Raw genomic sequence first — 18,093 nt, forward strand, 5'->3', positions numbered from 1 at the left:
CTCTTGATGAGGGCCACGAGATATCAATTTTAAATATACATGACTACAATATCAATAATGAAGAAATCTTACGTTTTATTGAATACTTTGGCCAGATCAGCCCCTTTGAAGGGATCACTAGGAAAGAAGAACAACAAACCATCATTCACTTTCCTGCTGGTTCATCATTTTCCTAATTATTTCTATTGATTCTGCTTTATTCTTTCTGCAAATTAAGGGGCAGGAGGAGAGTTTCTATAATAGATCAGCAATGTCTGGTTCTTATCCAAATATTCAGCCTAATAAGGATGTAAATTCTCATGGATTGGACAACCACTCTGCAACATTCCTGAGAATTGAATAATATAATAATCTTGAAAGTCAGCAGAGTGGATTATCCACTTTTTTTTTTCTGGACTTGAACTTGTGAACTTAACAGTAGCGTTGCAAAAGAGCAAATGTGCTGAGCACTTTGCCAGAGTAACCTTCCATGTAGACTTTTCATCTTAAATACACACAACTGAAAATAACTACAATTTTTGGAAAATTATGTACAAACCCGATACTTCTTTTGATTACATATAAATACAAATTAGCTATTTTTTTCCTAAAAAGTGGTTATAATAGTAAATAAATACAAAATAAATCTGACCATTATACTTCATGTGCTGGGGTTGAACCCATATAAAATGTACAACTAAATACATTTTAAATCTTTAAGGAATAATTCTCTGATTAAAATATTTGTTTTCCCAACTTCTTTTCGTAGATATAAATATATTTTCAAAATAGTTGTTTTTTTTTTTCCATTCCATAAATAAAGTCTTCATTGGGAAATATTAAAGTGTCAACTGGGGTGGGTTTTTGTTTGTTTTTTTCTTTTTTCTAAAATACATATATATGTATATATATATATATATATATATATATATATATATATATACACACACACATATATATATGTATTTAATTAATTAATTTTGCTGTACTAGCGACACCCACAACCCTCCACAACCATGTCCTGATAGTTCTTTAACACAACCTTTTCATTTTCGTCAAGGTACAGCATGGAGATAGCACTGAGTTCTGTTGGGACACAGCACGCCTTAGGAATCTTAGAGTTCACAGAGTTGACCAATGTCTGAACAATGGCGTGATTAGTGGAGTTCAGATGGTCAGCCAGAGGAAAAGGGCATTCTCCATGGCAGTAAAAGGCGTGATACCCCGGGGGAGCCACAATCCAGTCGTTCCACCCCACATCACTGAAGTCCACGTACAAAGGGTGTCTCTTACAGCTGGATTTAAGGCGTTTTCGCTGTTTGTGCTTTGCTTGACGTTTCTCTCTTTTGTGGAGAGGATGCCCTTTCCCATCATGGCCAAAAGTTACTAGCAATGGCCTTATCTGTGACCAGCTGTGTTCATCTTGGTGCAAAGACCTGCTTATCCTAACATGTCTCTTGGAGACACCTTGTTTCTCCTCCAAATGGGTCACCTCCACCATGAATCCATGGTTGGCGTGTCCCTGTGCAGTCCACCGCATCACAGCGGGGGTGACGTCGAAACTCTCCCACCTGCTCGCATTCTCATTCACCAACCTGGTGTCCAAAAGTCTGGTCACGGGGAATTTTGAGTTGGCTGTTGCAGGTTTTATGATTTCATAAATATTAATTCGGTGATGGAAACTGCTATTGTTTCCTAAAGCTTCTTGCATCTGTTCTCGAAAAACCTGAAGCTCTGCTGAGGTGATAAACTCCTCCGTGGGGATAGAACTCAAATTAAAGAAGAATCGCCGGGTTGTTTTCCCACTGGTTTCTGGTAGTTCTTCCAAAGATTCTAATTTAATAAAGGAAAGCAGGAAAGAAAGAAGAAAAGGTCTTTCAGTAAGCCAAGTAATGACATTTGATTATGAGCATTTTTAAACCTCATTGTGGGATTTGATTTAGCCCATGTGAAAGTAGATAAACAGAAAATAAAAATTTCCTCTTTAAATAAAAATGGAGCCTCCCTTCTCTCTATTCCATAAGTTCATGTCATCATGCAATGCATATCATGAAACAACGTTTCATAATTCTTTGTTGTGATTTTGATCTAATACATGAATACTGCTTCCAGGTGGCTATAATAATGGGGGAAATGGTGAAGCATTTCTTTGGAATTCCAGACTTTAGAGGAAAAAAAAAAAAAGTCAGCACTATAGTTAGTAGAGGTCTAATGAGTAAGGATTTGAGGAAATTATTGCATTTCTTTTTTAAAAAAGGCTTTAATGTCAATCCCTTAAGCAGTATTCTAAAACATTACTCTGCAATTTAGATGATTTACAAATCTCGATATACAGATTTCAGCTTCCTAATTAAAGACTCTGAAACTCAACATCAACGATGACATTTTACAAAGCACACCCTACTATTTTACTCAAAAGTCCAGAGAAAAAGGCATTTACAGGGATCTACTTCTTTGGAAACGTATGGGTGGTACCAGGACACTGTAGTAATTAAGGCCAAACAATTTCAAGAGAAATAGCTTTCCCAACTGTTGTCTGTTCTCTCACCTCTTTATGACCTCAAAAATCAAAATCTCATTTTAGGTGCTTTTGGAAGAAAAATAAATGACCTGTGTTCTGTTTGTAATGCCTTTATAGTTTTAAAAGATAAACCGTATTAAAAACATCATAACTACCTGGTAATAGGCTGCAGGATGGACAGAAAACCAAAATAAAAATTACAAAAATTTACAAAAATACTATTATGATCTATATGACAAAAGGAACAATCTCATCCTATTACAGAATAATCCTTCTATACCCACTATCATTATTTCAAAATGGCCATTTAAATGGGCTATGCATAAAAGTTTTGTCTGATTTTAAATTTCTGAATTCCAATTTTTAAGAAGTATTGTTCTCCAAGCAAATAATATATAACACAGCCCCTTGAATGCTTGTAGTCTGCAAATCATCAAAGGTATGACATTGTTATTAAATTGATAGTATATACCATGAGAGTTTGAGATACCTGGGTTTATTTTATTCTAACTTGACCACATCCTATCATTTCACTGCCAAAATAATTTGCCTGCTTCATTCAGAATTCCTATGCAAGTGCTAACAAAATCTATTTTGCCATAGTTCCATGTTATTGTAAGAAGATACTATGTTTTTATTAATTTTATGGTTGTATTTCCCCTAAAGACAAACAGCTATAAGTTGTGCACTGAATCTAGATGCCTTAGCAAGGGAGAATCACGTCAGATCACTCACTCAAAGGATCACCCTGTGTAACCTTTCATCATCAAAGCAACAGTCATTATGCAAGCTAAGTGGACATACCAAGTTCAGTGTGGTAGTTTATACCAAACTATGGAGTAACACTTTAATGCGGTGCTTTTCAAACTTCAACCTTCACATAAAACAACTTGTACACCATAAAGCTTCAGATGCAGGCTCTGATTCAATAGGTCTGGGGCGACGCTTGAGATTCAGCATTTCTAGCAGCTCCCCGAGAAGGGGATTCAGTGAACTGGTAGACCACACTTGGAGTGTCAAGGTTTTGCAGGATGTTTTTCATATTCAAGTGTAGACTGCCAGAGGAGTGCATTTTTAAAGGAGTGCCTTTTTGTTAAATAATATAAAAATTAGTAGAAGAACCATTAGTGGTGGCAAAAGAGTAGAAGTGGGCCTGGGTGGGCCCAGCCAGGGTCTCAGAACAGAAGGTTCTTCTAAAGCTCTTCTATATGGATATGGAGACCATCAGGCCAATAGAGTCCTTTAGGATTCCCCTGCACCTGTGAATTCACACCTATAGGGAATACCTTTCAGAAGCCATCCACATTCTAAACTCCACCGGAAGCTAATGGTAGCTAATGGAAGCTAATGTGCCTAAAGGCCAGGCACAATCATTAAAATAACCTTCTAACCATTCGAACCTGGGCTCTTCTCAGTGGCTCCAAATGAGTATGAAGAATTGTGTTTAGCCTCTTTTTTTTTTTTTTCCTCCTTCTCCTTGCAATTCAGATGTTTCTGATGAAGGTAATTTTTCAGCAGAGATGGTAAAAGTCAGTAACCTCAGACCCCCAGGACACTAAAGCCAAACAAGCACCTGAGCTACTTCCTTACCTGGTACGAATACACTTAAAAACACCCTCTTTTCTTTCAAAGAGAGGGAAGGCAAGGAAAATTATCTAGAGCATTCACTGACTAGCTGTATTAACAAAAGTGCCTAGAGAAATCACAATTGCAAGAAAACCCTAAATCCCAATCCATAAATAAACATACTTTCACACACTCTCTCTCACACGTACACACCCACACGGGCCAGACAATGACAATGAAGGAACCATCTCCAAGGCAAGCATCAGGGACAGGCAAATGAAGGAAAGAAGATGGGTATACAACAGGTGTACAGTAAAATAATAACCTGCAAAAATATTAAAAGACAAGAATGAATCATATAAAATTGCCACTATTTGACCAGAAACACAGACAGCAGCAATTTCATATGGTTCCAAATCTCAGTGGAAGTATGTAGCCTTAGCAAAAGAGAATCACTCAGTGGCCTTAAGAAAGGAGAAAAATACACTATCAAATAATAAGAGGTGATATGAAGATCTTTCTCTGACCTTCCAACTGCACCTCAGTGAATCTATCCTTGAAAGATCCCATCCTCAATACAAAGGCATCATTGCAACACACCTGATTGCAGACTCAGGTCACAGAGATAAGTTAGAAGTTCACAGAAACCCTCACACCCAGGAAAATCATTGCCCAAGGTTAGGGACTATACCATCATTTTCTTTAATCTGCCAGGGAAGAGTATGAATCTTTTCTTAAGGGTAGAAAAATTAAAACCTATTTGAAATAAAGTAAATAAATAAACAAACCTTCTATAAATTATCACGGCAACCCTGAAGATGCCAAAAATATATAGATTCTCAAGTAATGTATGCTTTATTGGAGACATACAATTGCTAGTTTTCTGTAAATATCCCTTCCGGAATAAGCTGAAGTTCTTAAGGGATTTGAGGATTACGACCTATCTTTGACCCGAGTTTGTGAGCTCCTAAGTTCTTAACCAAATGGACGGAGCTACGGCTGCAAAAATGTGGGAAAGTGAAGAAAAATAAGACAACAATAACATTTGCCCTCTCCTCCAAAAGTGAAGTCCTAATTTAGTCATCTATACTACGTCAATCATTCATCTACCTTAAAATAATTCAAAAGACTGAGCTGAATTCTCCCAGCCAGCCTAGGTCCACTCTAGCTTCCTTTTCCCTAGAGAAGAGAAGACTATAGCAGTAACACAATAAGTCATACTGATCATGATACCTGAATGCTTTTTTGAATGCAATCTGGTACTATCAGGTTTATATGAATTATCTCACAACAAACCAATTAGAGAAAAACTATCATTATCTCCATTTTGTAAATGAAACAGTTGGAGTTCAGAGATGTTATGCAACTTTCCTAAAGTCACAGACCTAGCAAATTAAGAGCAGATATATGTAATTGAATCTATTGCCGTCCTCAAATTTCTTTTCTTTTTTTCTTTTTTTTGAGACAGAGTCTCACTCTGTTTCCCGGGCTGGAGTACAGTGGCACAATCTCAGCTCACTGCAACCTCCACCTCCCAGGTTCAAGCAATCCTCCCACCTCAGCCTCCCAAGTAGCTCACATTAAAGGCATGTGCCATCATGCCTGGCTATTTTTTTTATATTTTAGTAGAGACTGTGTTTCACCATGTTGGCCAGGCTGGTCTGGAACTCCTGACCTCAAGTGATTTGCCTACCTAGGCCTCCGAAAGTGCTGGGATTACAGGGAAGAGCCACCGTGCCCGGCCAGTTCCCAAATTTCTGGCTACCTAACATACATGAGGACTCGAAAACTTAAAAGTCAAAACTATTAGGGGAATATTTATATTTAGTACAATGATAACACTGGGTGAAGTCTGTCCTAACTAAAGAAACAGAAACATACGACTTAGTTATGATGGAGAAAACAGAAATGAGCAGAAAAGTGACGGGGCCCACTGGAAGATGCGGATTTTATACAGAGCCACTGCTATTTTGTGGCTGCCCTTTTGTTCTAAATAAAGTATGGTAACTGTTACCAAAAAAGTCAGTTCCCATTTTGCTTTGAGAATTTTAAAACACACTTTGGACTGAAAACATCTCCATTAAAACAATGACAACAATAAGAAAACCTGGGGACATGCTGGCAGATCAGCAAGGCTAGAAGTCACTTTCCTAACACAAGATGAAAGAGACAGAGTAAAACAGACAAGGTTTTCCAGAAATGAAATAACAGGGAACTGATCAAAGAGAAAAAAATGTCAAATACAAAAGGTTAAAAATAATCCTTTTTTTTTTTTTTAAAGACAACAAAGGAAATGGCAATTTAAAGGAACAGAGAGCATGGCTGTCATCAGCCACCCTGATTTGGCTTTTGCCCACCCTTAGCACCAACACCTTTGGAATGATCAGGTATTCTCTTACTGTCTCAGTGAAAATACAGACAGAGCAAGTCTAAGACGACAAAAGAGCCACTGCAAAGGGATGGAGAGAGGTTTAGGAGAACCACTAAAAAAGAGGTGGAACAGAAAATGTCAGTGCCAAGGAAGTATCATGGGACACCAAGCCTCAATCTCAACAACTATTTTCAAATACAGTAACTTTCCTACTGAATACAGCCTCTGTAATGACAATGAAATACCTGGGGCCCTGGGGACTATACCACGTAAGCATCGGTTTGGTGGAGCTATGTGTCCAAATCCATCCTTTGTACCGGGAATTTGTGCCACAAAGTCTTTATCATGGGGCAATAGTTATTTTTTGAACTTTTCTATTATATGGATATTTTCATAATAATTATATTTGTAGAAAGAAGGTTAATCTCTATTTGAAAGCTTCAGTCATAGAGGTAATATAATTCAGTTATTTCATGTAACAAGAAGACTGTGTCCTTCAGAGTGAGGAGAACAAGCACCTGGTCTTTCTATATTCCCATCTGACAAAAAACATAAAGACTTTTTGGTGGGGCAGTGAAGTCAACCAGTTTCAATGTGTTTCCAACTACAGCAATGCATAAAACACTCTTTCCACTTGGAGAAGTGACTTTTCTATATTCAGTGGCAGTTCTAAAAGGCCCATGTAGCTGAAGCACTTTTAATGACCTTGGAACCAATAAAATTTTAGTAAAGCTTATATTCTCCCAAATAAAAGCCACTGGAGAAAGGACTAGACAAAGTTCAACAGAAAAAATACAACTGATAATTCGGACTCAGATCCTCTATGATATGGTCCCATTATACTCATATTGGTTGAAAGAACTCCATCATGATGTCTCTTGTCTAGTAATTCCACCAAACCATTCGATCACACCCTCAAAGAAAACCCAACAGGTAATTCTTATGATTGGGTCTTTATGGTCTTTTATCAAATACATGCTCATTAATGCTGTAGAAGCTAAATTCGGTTGTTGAGCCAGCAACCTTAATCACATGGTTTATTAAAAAAAAATTTAGTGGCATGCATGGCACAAGGATGTTTATAAAAAGCAAATCCTGAGTTTATACAACAATGATTAGTCTTGAAAAAAGTGCTATCTCTATCCAGCCTAATGATGATATATTAGTCATAACTAGACAAGAAATGGGTTAGTTGAAACTTGGGGCAAGATTACATAGCTTTTCTCCATTATCTAACTGCATTAAGACCTGAAGTTATTACAAGTTGATTTTAATCAAGTTGGTAACTTCTGTACTGTTTTGCAGATAACATTTACACTCACAAAGATATAAATTCTGATTTTATAAACTCAAACATGCTTTTTAAGTTATAGTAACACAGTTGAATAATGTGTAGCCTGTTCAGTTTTGATCGAGCCACTTCTAGAGGAATGATGAGACTATGCAGACATCACTGATAAAAATCCTCACACAATCGAATGTTTTACTTGTTAACTAACTTAAATGATGATCTTCCTTTTAAGTTATAACAGAGACACAGCATCTTCCTGGCCTTAAAAATAAAGTTAAGAGCCTCCATGCTAAATTTCCAGAAGAGGTGCCTAAAACAGCTGTTCTTATTACATGTCTATACTCAAACAACAAACAAACAAACAAAACTATTCTAATCAGCATTTATTGGGAATTATTAGCTGGATCTATAATAATTTCAGGGTTAAGAGGGCAGAATACACACATACACACACACACACACACACACACACACAAATTTTACATACAACAGATGACTTCTGCTTTCACTGGATGATTCTGAAAGAGCGGAGTGAGTTCTTACTGCCTTTCAAATCTGATTTCTGCTAGCAGAAATGTGCTTGAAAATGAACTGATGATCAATTCAGTATCCCCACCATGATGCATAGCTGCCTCAATGATAATGTATCTTCTGCTATATGGCCTACCTTTGGGACTTATTTCCATTACCAGCAAATGTTCTCACAAGCATAAGTCATCCTTCACACTGGGAGAAAACATCTGGCTGTGCCATTTCTGATTAGTGTACTATCAGTGCAGACTTCCCATTTGAAACTTACCACCCAGGCAGGGAAAGGCAAGAAAGAGAAATTCACTCCCAACTCTCCAAATAGCCTTCATTGCTCTGTGATGTACAACTTTGTACTCTTTTCTAGGATTTGAAGAAACTCATGCTCTATGTTAAACGTATTAAGCCAAAGAAGCATCTAAAAGTGTAGAAAAAGAATTGGAGTGGAATATATTTTTGACTAATTGCTCTAAGAACTTAGATACAGAGGCTCTCAATAGCTGCTGTAAGACATTTCCGCTCCACTAAATGCCCTTCTGATGAAACAAGCAGATATATACCAACTTAGAAAAACCACATGTAGTATCATAAAAGAAAAAAAAAATCCACATTTCAGCGCACATGAAAAAAATAATAATAACAGGCAGCTGCTACAAATGCTTTTATCTGAAGGCTTGCCTTGTCGCTACTCAGAGCCTATCTCAGATTTAAGCACAGGACAAGAAAGCCATTGTGGAAACAATAAGATTGATTGTAGAATTGATCTCCCACGGGGATTAGATCGGGATTCAAAATCTTCCAAACCAGGCACAGATCAACTATAAATTAGAAAGACTTTGGGCTTTGATTTTTCAATACTATCTCTGCAAACTCTGCCCTTGGCTCTGTCTAGCCTGAAACCCTGGCTTAAGCAGCAGATTTATAGAGCAAAAGCTTCCAAACAGACTTAAAGAAATCTCAATCTGCCTCCCTTTTTCTCCTTTTCTCTCTGTGGAATTCTTGCACGTTTAGCTGACTAGGGGCATGCCTTTTGCCCTCATCTTCCCCATCATTTGATTTCTCTCCAGTTCCTGGGGAGGAGTAGCTCTTCTGGCTGCCAGCCAGGAAGAGGGTGGCGGAGTTACTTAAGGGGAATCCCTGGCTCCCCCACCACACAAGCGGTGAGTTAAAATCAGGTTCAGAAACGATGGTACAGAAACAAGAGGGGAAACGTCCCCGGTGCCCTGGCCAAGTTGCCTCTACAGGGATGGCTGCAGTCCGCCCCCGGTGGAGGGCTTTGCAGGGTGACTCCCCGCCCCCACGCCCTGCTCCACGCCTCACCTTCATGGTGGAAGCTTCGCACAGTGTTGGCTCGGCTGGCTGCCCTCTCCAGCCGGTGGTCTGGGGCGGGTGCGCCCGGCTGACCCGAGTGCCTGCGATACAGGTCTAGCATGTAGGGGGGCACCACGGCGTCCCTGCTGGGGGTGGGTCTCTGCTTCAGGCCGAACATGCTGAGCAGCCGCAACTCGAACTCGCTCAGGACCTCGTCGGAGGGCTGGGATGAGGGGCGGCCCGACGACGACGCCGCGAACTTCCTGCGGCCCAGCTCCGGAACGAGGCCGGCCGCGCCGCCCAGGAGGACCTGGGGAAGCAGCAACGCTAGAAGACAGCGGGTCCCGGCCACCATGGTCGACCTGCGGACAGGACCGACGTGAGTCACCCGAGTTCCCCGCCCAGTCCTCCCCCCTCGCGCCCCCGCGGCCCCGGCTCCCGTTTGGCAAGCTTGCCTCCTCCAGGGTGCCCTCCTGGCTTGGCACACTCGCGAGTCTACGTAAGACCGACCAAGGCTCAAATGTTTGGGAAAATGAAAGGTCCCAAGTTCCAGGACCAGATGAGTTCTCGCTCCCATACAACTCTTAACTCGTCTGACATCGGATCTGGGGTTTGCCCTCCCCTCCCAACCAAACCAGCTGCAATGATGGTCACCTTTTTGTTGTGACACAGCGCTGACAGTCAACGCAGGGAACCTGGGAGAACCACCGCTTGGTCTGACATCCTGCGTCCCCTATACAAACCCAAATGCATAGTGCTCAGCGCTCTCTGGCATATAAACACACGCAAATGGTGCATGTGATTTCCTTAGAGGCGCTGTATAGAACTTCCTCATACACACACACACACACACACACACACACACACAGAGAGAGAGAGAGAGAGAGAGAGAGAGAGAGAGAGAGAGAGAGCGCCTATAATTTCCAGACTCTGTAAGCTCAAGGCCACAACTTCCAAAGCCACTTACAACTTGTGGCCCAGGCCCCTAACCTCAGGGGTGTCTGGAGAGGCCACTCAATCCCGCATCCCCATAGTACAGTCAAGACACACATGTATCTTCCTGGGATTACGTAAATGGCGAATATCTATTAATGCACGTGTCAGCTGTTAAAAACACAGTACCAAGTGATCCTTCAGTACTGACCGCTCGCATTTCTGGAAACAAGTAGGGAGAATCCCAACTCCTAGTACTGTCCTAAATGGGACACGGCTCTGTGTAAAGAAACCAAGTCTCTCGGCCACACTTGAAGAAGGGAGATCACCACGGCAGGGCAGACAGATTCTCAGCTAACGGGTGAAAGCCAGGGACTACCCTCTCAAAGGGATTTCCTTGACCCTTGACTCTTAAAAAAAAATTCATCTAAGTGTTAACAGCTCCACAAGTATTCGGGGGAGAAGGGAAAGAAGACGGGTGGAAGAGTGCGGGCTGGGAGGGTGAGGCTGATGGTCTCCCGGGGCAGCTGGAAGGGGGCACCCCCACAGGGCTCCGTTGCACGTGGACCTGGAGAGGGGTCTGTTTACTTCTGGCCTGGACATAAGTAAGGGCTCTGCCGCAGTGGCTGCCCAAATCCCCCTCCCACCTACCCCCACCCCGGCCCCTGGCCCGTGTCCTCTACCTTTAGGAGACCGCAGTCCGTCTAAGAAGCACGCGGGGACACGTCCATTGAAAGAGCGTCCACATGGAAAAACTCTGGTCGAAGGACCTGGCGCAAGGACCGAATGTCCGTTCCTTTTCTTTGCCTCCTCCTTCTCCCGGGTGCCGGCCGCGCAGTCTCTCTTTTCACGCTGGGAACAGCGTCTCAGGGTCCGGCAAGGCCGAGGAGTGGAGGGGCGGTGGGGCTCGGAGGTGGTGAGGCAGGATCCGCTGGGGCAGAGGCACCGGCGCAAAGTGGGGAGCGCAAGTTACTTTCCCTGCAAGTTCAAGAACTCCCCAGCCAAGTGCTGACACACAACAACAGCGAGCAGGGGGAGGAGTGCGGGGCAGGGAAGGGAAGGAAAGCGAGAAAGGAGAAGCTGGTGCAGTCGTCCTCCTTAGGAACCAGCGCCCGTGGGACGCGTGGCCCCGCGCGGGGCCAGCTCCGGGACTCGGGGGGCGAGGGTCCGGCGCTCCGCGCTAGCTCCGCCGCGGCCCATGGCTCGGGGCAGCCATCCTGGGCGACGCCGGGTCCGGGGAAGGGCACGGCGGCGATCTCGGTGCCAGGCGAGTTGCCACCCCGCATCACTCTGCCTTACTCCAGTGCACCCCCATTCGCGCTCGCCAGTCGAAAGCACCAAGGCTCAGGCGCCCAGTCGTCCTCGGGCGCATTCTCCGGCGAGTTGAGCCGAGTCCCGGGCCGCCGAGGCGGGTGGCTGTGCTCTCCCCTCGCTCTCCCAGCCCTGGGGGCCAAGTGCCCTTTGTGGCTAGCCTGGGGTCCGATCACACCTCTGCCGGCGCGTCCCAGGCCCCGGATCTCCGGCAGGAGGTGCTCCGCATCGCGGCGCTCGGGTTCGGCTACAGAGTCCCCGGCGCCCTGCGCGCCCGTCCGCGGCTCTGGCGAGGCCACGGCGCTGCGGCGCGCTCGGCCGGGTGCTCCAGCCCGCGCGGGGTCTGCGGCGCGCGGGTGCCTCGCGCCCCGCGGGTGATCTGCGCGGCGCCGGCCCCGAGAGCGTTAGGGTCGCCGGCGGACGCGGTGGCGGTCTACGCGCGGCGGCAGCTGCCAGTCCCCGGCGGGGTGTGGGAAGCGGAGCGGCTAGCGCAGCGCGAGCCGGGCGCAGCGCGGCGGGGCGAGGACTCCGGCGGCGACGGCGGCGGCGGCGCTGTGGCGCGGCGCTCGCGGCTTTTAAAGGGGACGCCGCCAGCAGGCTCCCTCCCGGCCTCCGCCGAACACCTCCCCCTCGGCGGCGCGGGCCGGGGATCCCCGAGCGGGCGGGAGCTGCGCGCAGGGGTGTGGACGGCGCGCCCGGGCAGCCGCGGCGGGGTGGGGCTGAGGGCGGGGGCGTGCGGCCGCCTAGGCGAGCGCTCGCGCCTCCACCCCCTGCCCTCAAAGGAGAGATCGGCTGGCGCGCCGGACCCTCGGGGGACTCTAAAGGCGAAATCCAGGACAAATGCAGGGTCAGGGTCTGGCCTCTATTTCCCCTCTGGGCCCGTTATTCAACTTTCAGTTTGAAGTTTTTCGGTAATATACGATTTCAAAAAGTAAAACAAGACACCTAAATTGCAGCGCATTTTGGCATAGCATAGACATGGGATCCACAGTTCTGTTTCCCCGGAACAGGAGGAAAATTAAAAGAAACAGGAGGCTGGAAATTGAGTACTTTTAAACATTAATACATAGAGATGTGTGTATTTACATATGTAAATGCATGTGTACAAATTCCATTTACATAAATATGTGTATGCATTTATTTTCATATCCATGCGCATGTAAATGTATATTTATATAAATATATCCTTGTATCTTTGTGCCTCAGAGGCAGGTGATTAGCAGCTCAGAGGAAGGTAAAACAACGCATAGCGTGAACCAAGCATACAGGACAATTTCAGTGTGGGGCCTCAGAACCTTCTACTTCACCCTCTTCCACCAGGCCCTCAAGAAGCAGGGCTGTGACATGTGGCAACATCACTCCTCAGCTAAATATTCACTCAAGTCACCCCTCAGCTGAAATATTCTCAGAGCTGCTGCACCGTGAGTCTGGGGCCAAGGCTTTCTACCCTTCCCAGAATTCCAGGACCCCCCTTGCACAGCACCTCGGGGTTGCCCAAATGATCCCCAAAATCAAGGGCAGAAATTTTTGGTAAAGGCCAGGTTCTGCTTTCCCAGAGCTATCGGGCCTGCAAAACACAGAGAAAAAAGTCAGAAGCGGGAGCTGGTAATAAAACTATTATCCGTGTGTATTATTTTTTCGGTGGGGGAACTAAAATAATTCTAGGTTCCGCTCACGTAAATCGGATTAGCAACCCACAGAGGCGAATTAGGCACTTGCTGTTTCTAAAGGTATAAAGGTCAAATAAGGTATTTTGGAGGAAGCCTTTCTACCAGGAAAATAAAAGAGAGGTGGGGGGGAGTTATTCAGGAACATGCTACTTTATTTCTTGCGGGGATGGGAGGGCGGAAGGCGCTATAGAAATTGACTGTCACTCTAAGTCATTGGACAGCAAACAAGTAGCCAATAAAACATAGTACACAAATAGACACAGTTTAAAAAGTATTTACTGGGCTTCTGAAAATACTTCCTTTCCTATCAAGTTTGAGAAGTTAACTATTGTTTCTGTCATTACTTAGATTTCAAAAACAAAACCAAACCCCTATGAGACTTCAATCAATAGGTAACTTTTAAAGAGGAGGAAAACTTGATAACTATTGAATTTCCCCGAAGAAAAAGTAAAAAATAAATGTCCTGTGATGACATCAAGGATGCCTTGCAGCTTTAGAACTTCTTAACTTGGTAAGCGGAAACCTTGTCAATTTAGAATCTGAGGGGAAATGGGTAATTCTGACCACTGTTTCATGTTAGTGTTGCCAATTGCAGAACCTCTCTTATGCAGGGTGTGCGACCTCTGAGGATCTACCGAATGCCTGTCCCAAGCACAACTTACCTAAATTTTGGCCCTATTTCTCTCAAAAGCAAGGCTGCTTTTTTTTTTTTTTTTTTTTTTTTTTTTTTTTTTTTTTTTTTTTTAAGAGATGGCTGCCCTCTTGTGGTGGAAATGAGTTTGAACGCTTGAAAGAAAGAAGTTCATAAATAAATAAAAAATAAATAGTCTCCAAAGACTGTGTTTGGGATGCGAAGTACAGGCTGATTGTATACCCATTTTCCAGGGAAGAGCAATAGGCAGAAATGATAAATCTAAATAGAGATGAACTGTTTCTTTCTTTCTTTTTTTTTTTTCTCCACTAACGGCTACCTTCCATCTGCAATTTAGATTGCTGGGTTATTTAATACGTTGGGAGAGTGTCTGTTTGCCTTGAAAATATCACTTGCTGCTAACCGTTATTGATTCTAACTTTTTCAAAGGTTCAATCAGAGTTTCTCAGTTGAGAGGCTGACTTTCATTCTTCCTATCAGATTTGGTGTATCTGCCAGCAAATGTGGGGAGGGGCGGAGGTGGGAGTGGGGAGTTGTTTAAGAAAGGGATAGAAGTTGCAAATTCAAATGCCTCATAGGGTACAGACAAGTTATGTATAAAAGCAAAGATGACCAGATAATGATTCCACACTAAGGAGGTCGTTGCTATTCCATTTCAGTCATTTCTTGTCAGTTTCTCAAGAGATGGTGGGAATTTGCATTTGATTGTGCGTGGACAGAACTCAGGATGAAATGAAGTGTTTACAGTCACACTTAGGCAACTTTTACTTTAGCACTTCAGCTCACATGGTATTTCATTTGATTGCATTCTGTAGTTATTAGCGTTCAGCATTGTTCTTGCTAGGCCAACCATTATGCAAATTAATATTAAAATAGTGATCCTCATGTCTTCTAAAGTTCACAGCAGGCATTACATGATCCATCTGCCTTGGAAACCTGTGATAACTGCCCTGAGAAATACTCTTTGCTTTTTAGCATACATATCGCTTTGTTACAAGTTTGACACCCAAAACCAGCCATACTTACTTTACCTGGATGAAGTTTTTGTTGTTGTTGTTTAGTTTTGTTTGTTTGTTTTGAGACTGAGTCTCACTCTTTCGCCTAGGATGGAGTGCAATGACGCAATCTCAGCTCACTGCAAACTCCGCCTCCCAGGTTCAAGTGATTCTCCTGTCTCCATCTCCTGAGTAGCTGGAATTACAGGCGCGCACCGCCACACTTTGATTAGACATAATAGGAACGATGTGTGGAGTGGGGTAATTTATACACAGAGCCAGGCCAAATTGGCCAAGTATGATTGTTTTAAACCTCCACTACATATTATTTAATTATCATATACCAATACGTTTGCATACCTTGTCAATGATATTAAAATGTTTTGATAATTAGACTGTGAAGAGCCAACCACAGTATTTCGTTTTATATACCCAGTCTACAAATATTTATTGAGCAGCTATGAAGCCCATGGCACTATGTCACTAGGTTCCAGTTAATACAAAGATATATAATGTCTGCACATCATTATTTAGAATTCAGTGGAAGAAATGCAACATGTTTACAGGTAAATAAATATAAAATATATGGCATATGAGATAAGAACTTTAAGAGAGTTGAGAATCAATTGCTTCAGGTTTAACAAAGAGCAACTCACTTCTGAAATGTGGAACAAAAAAAACCTTGCTCAGTGAGGGTCACTGCCCTTATTTTACAGGTGAGGAAACTGTGCTTAGAAAGGTTAAGCCATTTTCTCAAAGCTACGTGGTTAGCAAGTGGCAAAGCTTACACTAGACTCATATTTTGGGAGCTTTGGACTTCCCCCACCCCCAACTATGCCATGGTCTTTCAATTCATTCCCCCCACCCGCCCTACCCACTATGCTATGTTTTCTCAATTCAAAGCCAAGACATCACCTGAAAAAAAATTAGGATGTTGTTTTGAGGAGTACAAAGAGGTAGTTCAAATTTGGAGGTGGGGTTGGATAGGGTTAAGACTATACTAGAAATTAAGTCTATTCCTTAGACCAAGCCCCAGGAGGAAAATGATGGGATATTCTAAAGGGCCAGTTGAAGGCAGTTGAACAAAGAAACATTATACAAAATTGTGGGCAGACTTGAGAGGAGGTGGCTAGAGATCATGAAGTATCATGGCCCTACATTGGGCAGCCAAACCAGGAACACAGGGGCAGTTGCGAGAGCCCCAAGAAAGCCACAGCTGAAGGCAAGCCATTGGCAGAAGCCGGGAGCTGGAAGGGCAAATAAATATCTCCACCTTTCTTTTCTCTTACTCTCTGAACATCTGTGGACATCGCCCATTGGCCTAACTGAACCAGAAGAGCAAGTGTATTACTTACCTATTGCTGTGTAATAAGTAACCATAAACTTTGTGGCTTGATGCCCATTTTATTATCTTGAAGTTTTTGTGGGTCAGGAATGTAGAAAGAACTTAGTTCTCTTCTCAGGGTCTTGTAAGGCTGTAATCAGTTTTGACAGAGGCTGCAGTTTCGTACAAGCCTCAGGGTTCTCGTCCATGCTCTGGTGGTTGTTGGCAGAATTCACTTCCTTACAGCTGTAGAACTCATTCTTGGTTGCTTTTCTCATCAAGGCCAGCAGGAGACTGTCTTTCTGACTATTATACCCCGTTTTAAAAGATTCACATAATTATATTAAGCCTTCCCAGGATAATTTGTCTTTTGATTGACTCGAAGTCAACTGATTAGAAATCTTAATTACATCTGCAAAAGTCACTTCACTGTTACGTTATAACATATTGCAATAAGAGGGGCAATATCTCCTGATATTCATAGATCCTTCTCATACTCAAGAGGAGGGAAGTATTCAGAGCTTTTACACCAAATGCTCAGACTCTGTCTATGCAGCCTGTAGACGTTAGCCTCTCAGGCACAGAGGAAGAAAAAGAGTAGGTTTCCTTATGGTGTGGATCTCCGGGTACAAAAAGAGAATATCCAACCTAGTAAGATTTGAAAAGTGGCAGACTACAGGATCTTAACTCTTGCCTCCTACTCCAAAGAGTTTGTATTCTATTCTATATAAATGCATCACTGTGAAATGTTTTTACTAGAGGAATGACATGTTGGAGATGCAAGTTACAAAACAAATCTCCTATTTGGTAGAGTGCAATAGTGCAGTGGCACTGTAGGAAGCACAGAGAGAGACTGTAGATAATGGAACCAGTCCCTAGCTTTTGTAATGCTGCTCAGAAGTGGTAACGGGGTCTAATATCCACATGAAAAACAAATCAGTGTGAAAGCTATAATGGAGATGGGATGAGCAAGGTGTGGCTTGTGGATGGGTAGGAGAGTTTTGCAGGGGGAAGGAATCAACAATGTCTGTAGAGTTTGGAGCCCAGGTGAAAAAAACAAGAACAAAAACTAGTGGGGCCCTTAACAGAGAGAAGTATGAGCATCAGCCTGATGAGAGACTCAGGGATGGTTCTTTCTGGAAGTACCTAGAAAGTTCTGGTTAAATATCCTCATGAAGTTCTTCTGGAGTGATAATTAGGCACTGGCCTGGGGTTCAGGAGAAGGATTAGGGAGTTGAATTATGGATTTCTGAGCTAAGGCTTAACCATTTGAGAAGGAAAAAAAAATTGCCCAAGAAGTGCAAGAAGATGTCACAGAAAAAGTGTTCAGAAAAATAAAAAACAGATAATGGTGATTTGTCCTAGAATTAATAAGAGAGGAGTTTTCAAAAGAAGAAGCTGATCTGCAGTCTCAAATGATAGTGAGGAGTGTGGAACAAATAGATGAAGAGTTCACAGCTCTAGATTGCAGATCCAGAAGAATGAAGTGGAGGGAGGCTAGTGGGGTTGACGTGGGAGTGGAAGGAAAGGAAGCTGAGTCAGGGTGGGAAGTAACTTTGGGGGATAATTTGGTTGTTTAAAAAGTAATTCAGATGATGACAGAAACTAGGATCAAAAGAGAGACTTTAAAATATTTAATGT

The 18,093-nt window shown here is 43.2% G+C and overlaps 1 protein-coding gene across 2 annotated transcripts; it reads right to left on the bottom strand.

Moving 5' to 3' along the window:
* Nucleotides 1-770: 770 nt before the first annotated feature.
* On the bottom strand, nt 771-12,373 carry BMP2 (bone morphogenetic protein 2). 2 transcript variants are annotated; one of them, XM_010343772.3, is made up of 3 exons: nt 11,184-12,373; nt 9,577-9,929; nt 771-1,812 (listed from the first exon to the last, which is right to left on the bottom strand). In XM_010343772.3, the coding sequence occupies exons 2-3, from the start codon at nt 9,920-9,922 to the stop codon at nt 968-970; spliced, it is 1,191 nt and encodes a 396-aa protein (XP_010342074.2). In that variant the 5' UTR covers nt 9,923-9,929; nt 11,184-12,373; the 3' UTR covers nt 771-967. The 2 variants fall into 2 exon arrangements, with proteins under 2 accessions (XP_010342074.2, XP_074262362.1); XM_074406261.1 differs by lacking the exon at nt 11,184-12,373 and adding an exon at nt 10,222-11,114.
* Between the last annotated feature and the right edge of the window lie 5,720 nt (nt 12,374-18,093).

The sequence above is a fragment of the Saimiri boliviensis genome, chromosome 9, assembly GCF_048565385.1.
Source record: "Saimiri boliviensis isolate mSaiBol1 chromosome 9, mSaiBol1.pri, whole genome shotgun sequence".
In the NCBI taxonomy this organism is placed as follows: Eukaryota; Metazoa; Chordata; class Mammalia; order Primates; family Cebidae; genus Saimiri; species Saimiri boliviensis.

Coding starts and splice junctions, on each gene's coding strand:
- BMP2 (XM_010343772.3), bottom strand. CDS start 9,922: ATGGTGGCCGGGACCCGCTGTCTTCTAGCGTTGCTGCTTCCCCAGGTC. Junction 1,813..9,576: donor GCGAAGCTTCCACCATGAAG/GTGAGGCGTGGA, acceptor TTATTAAATTAG/AATCTTTGGAAGAACTACCA.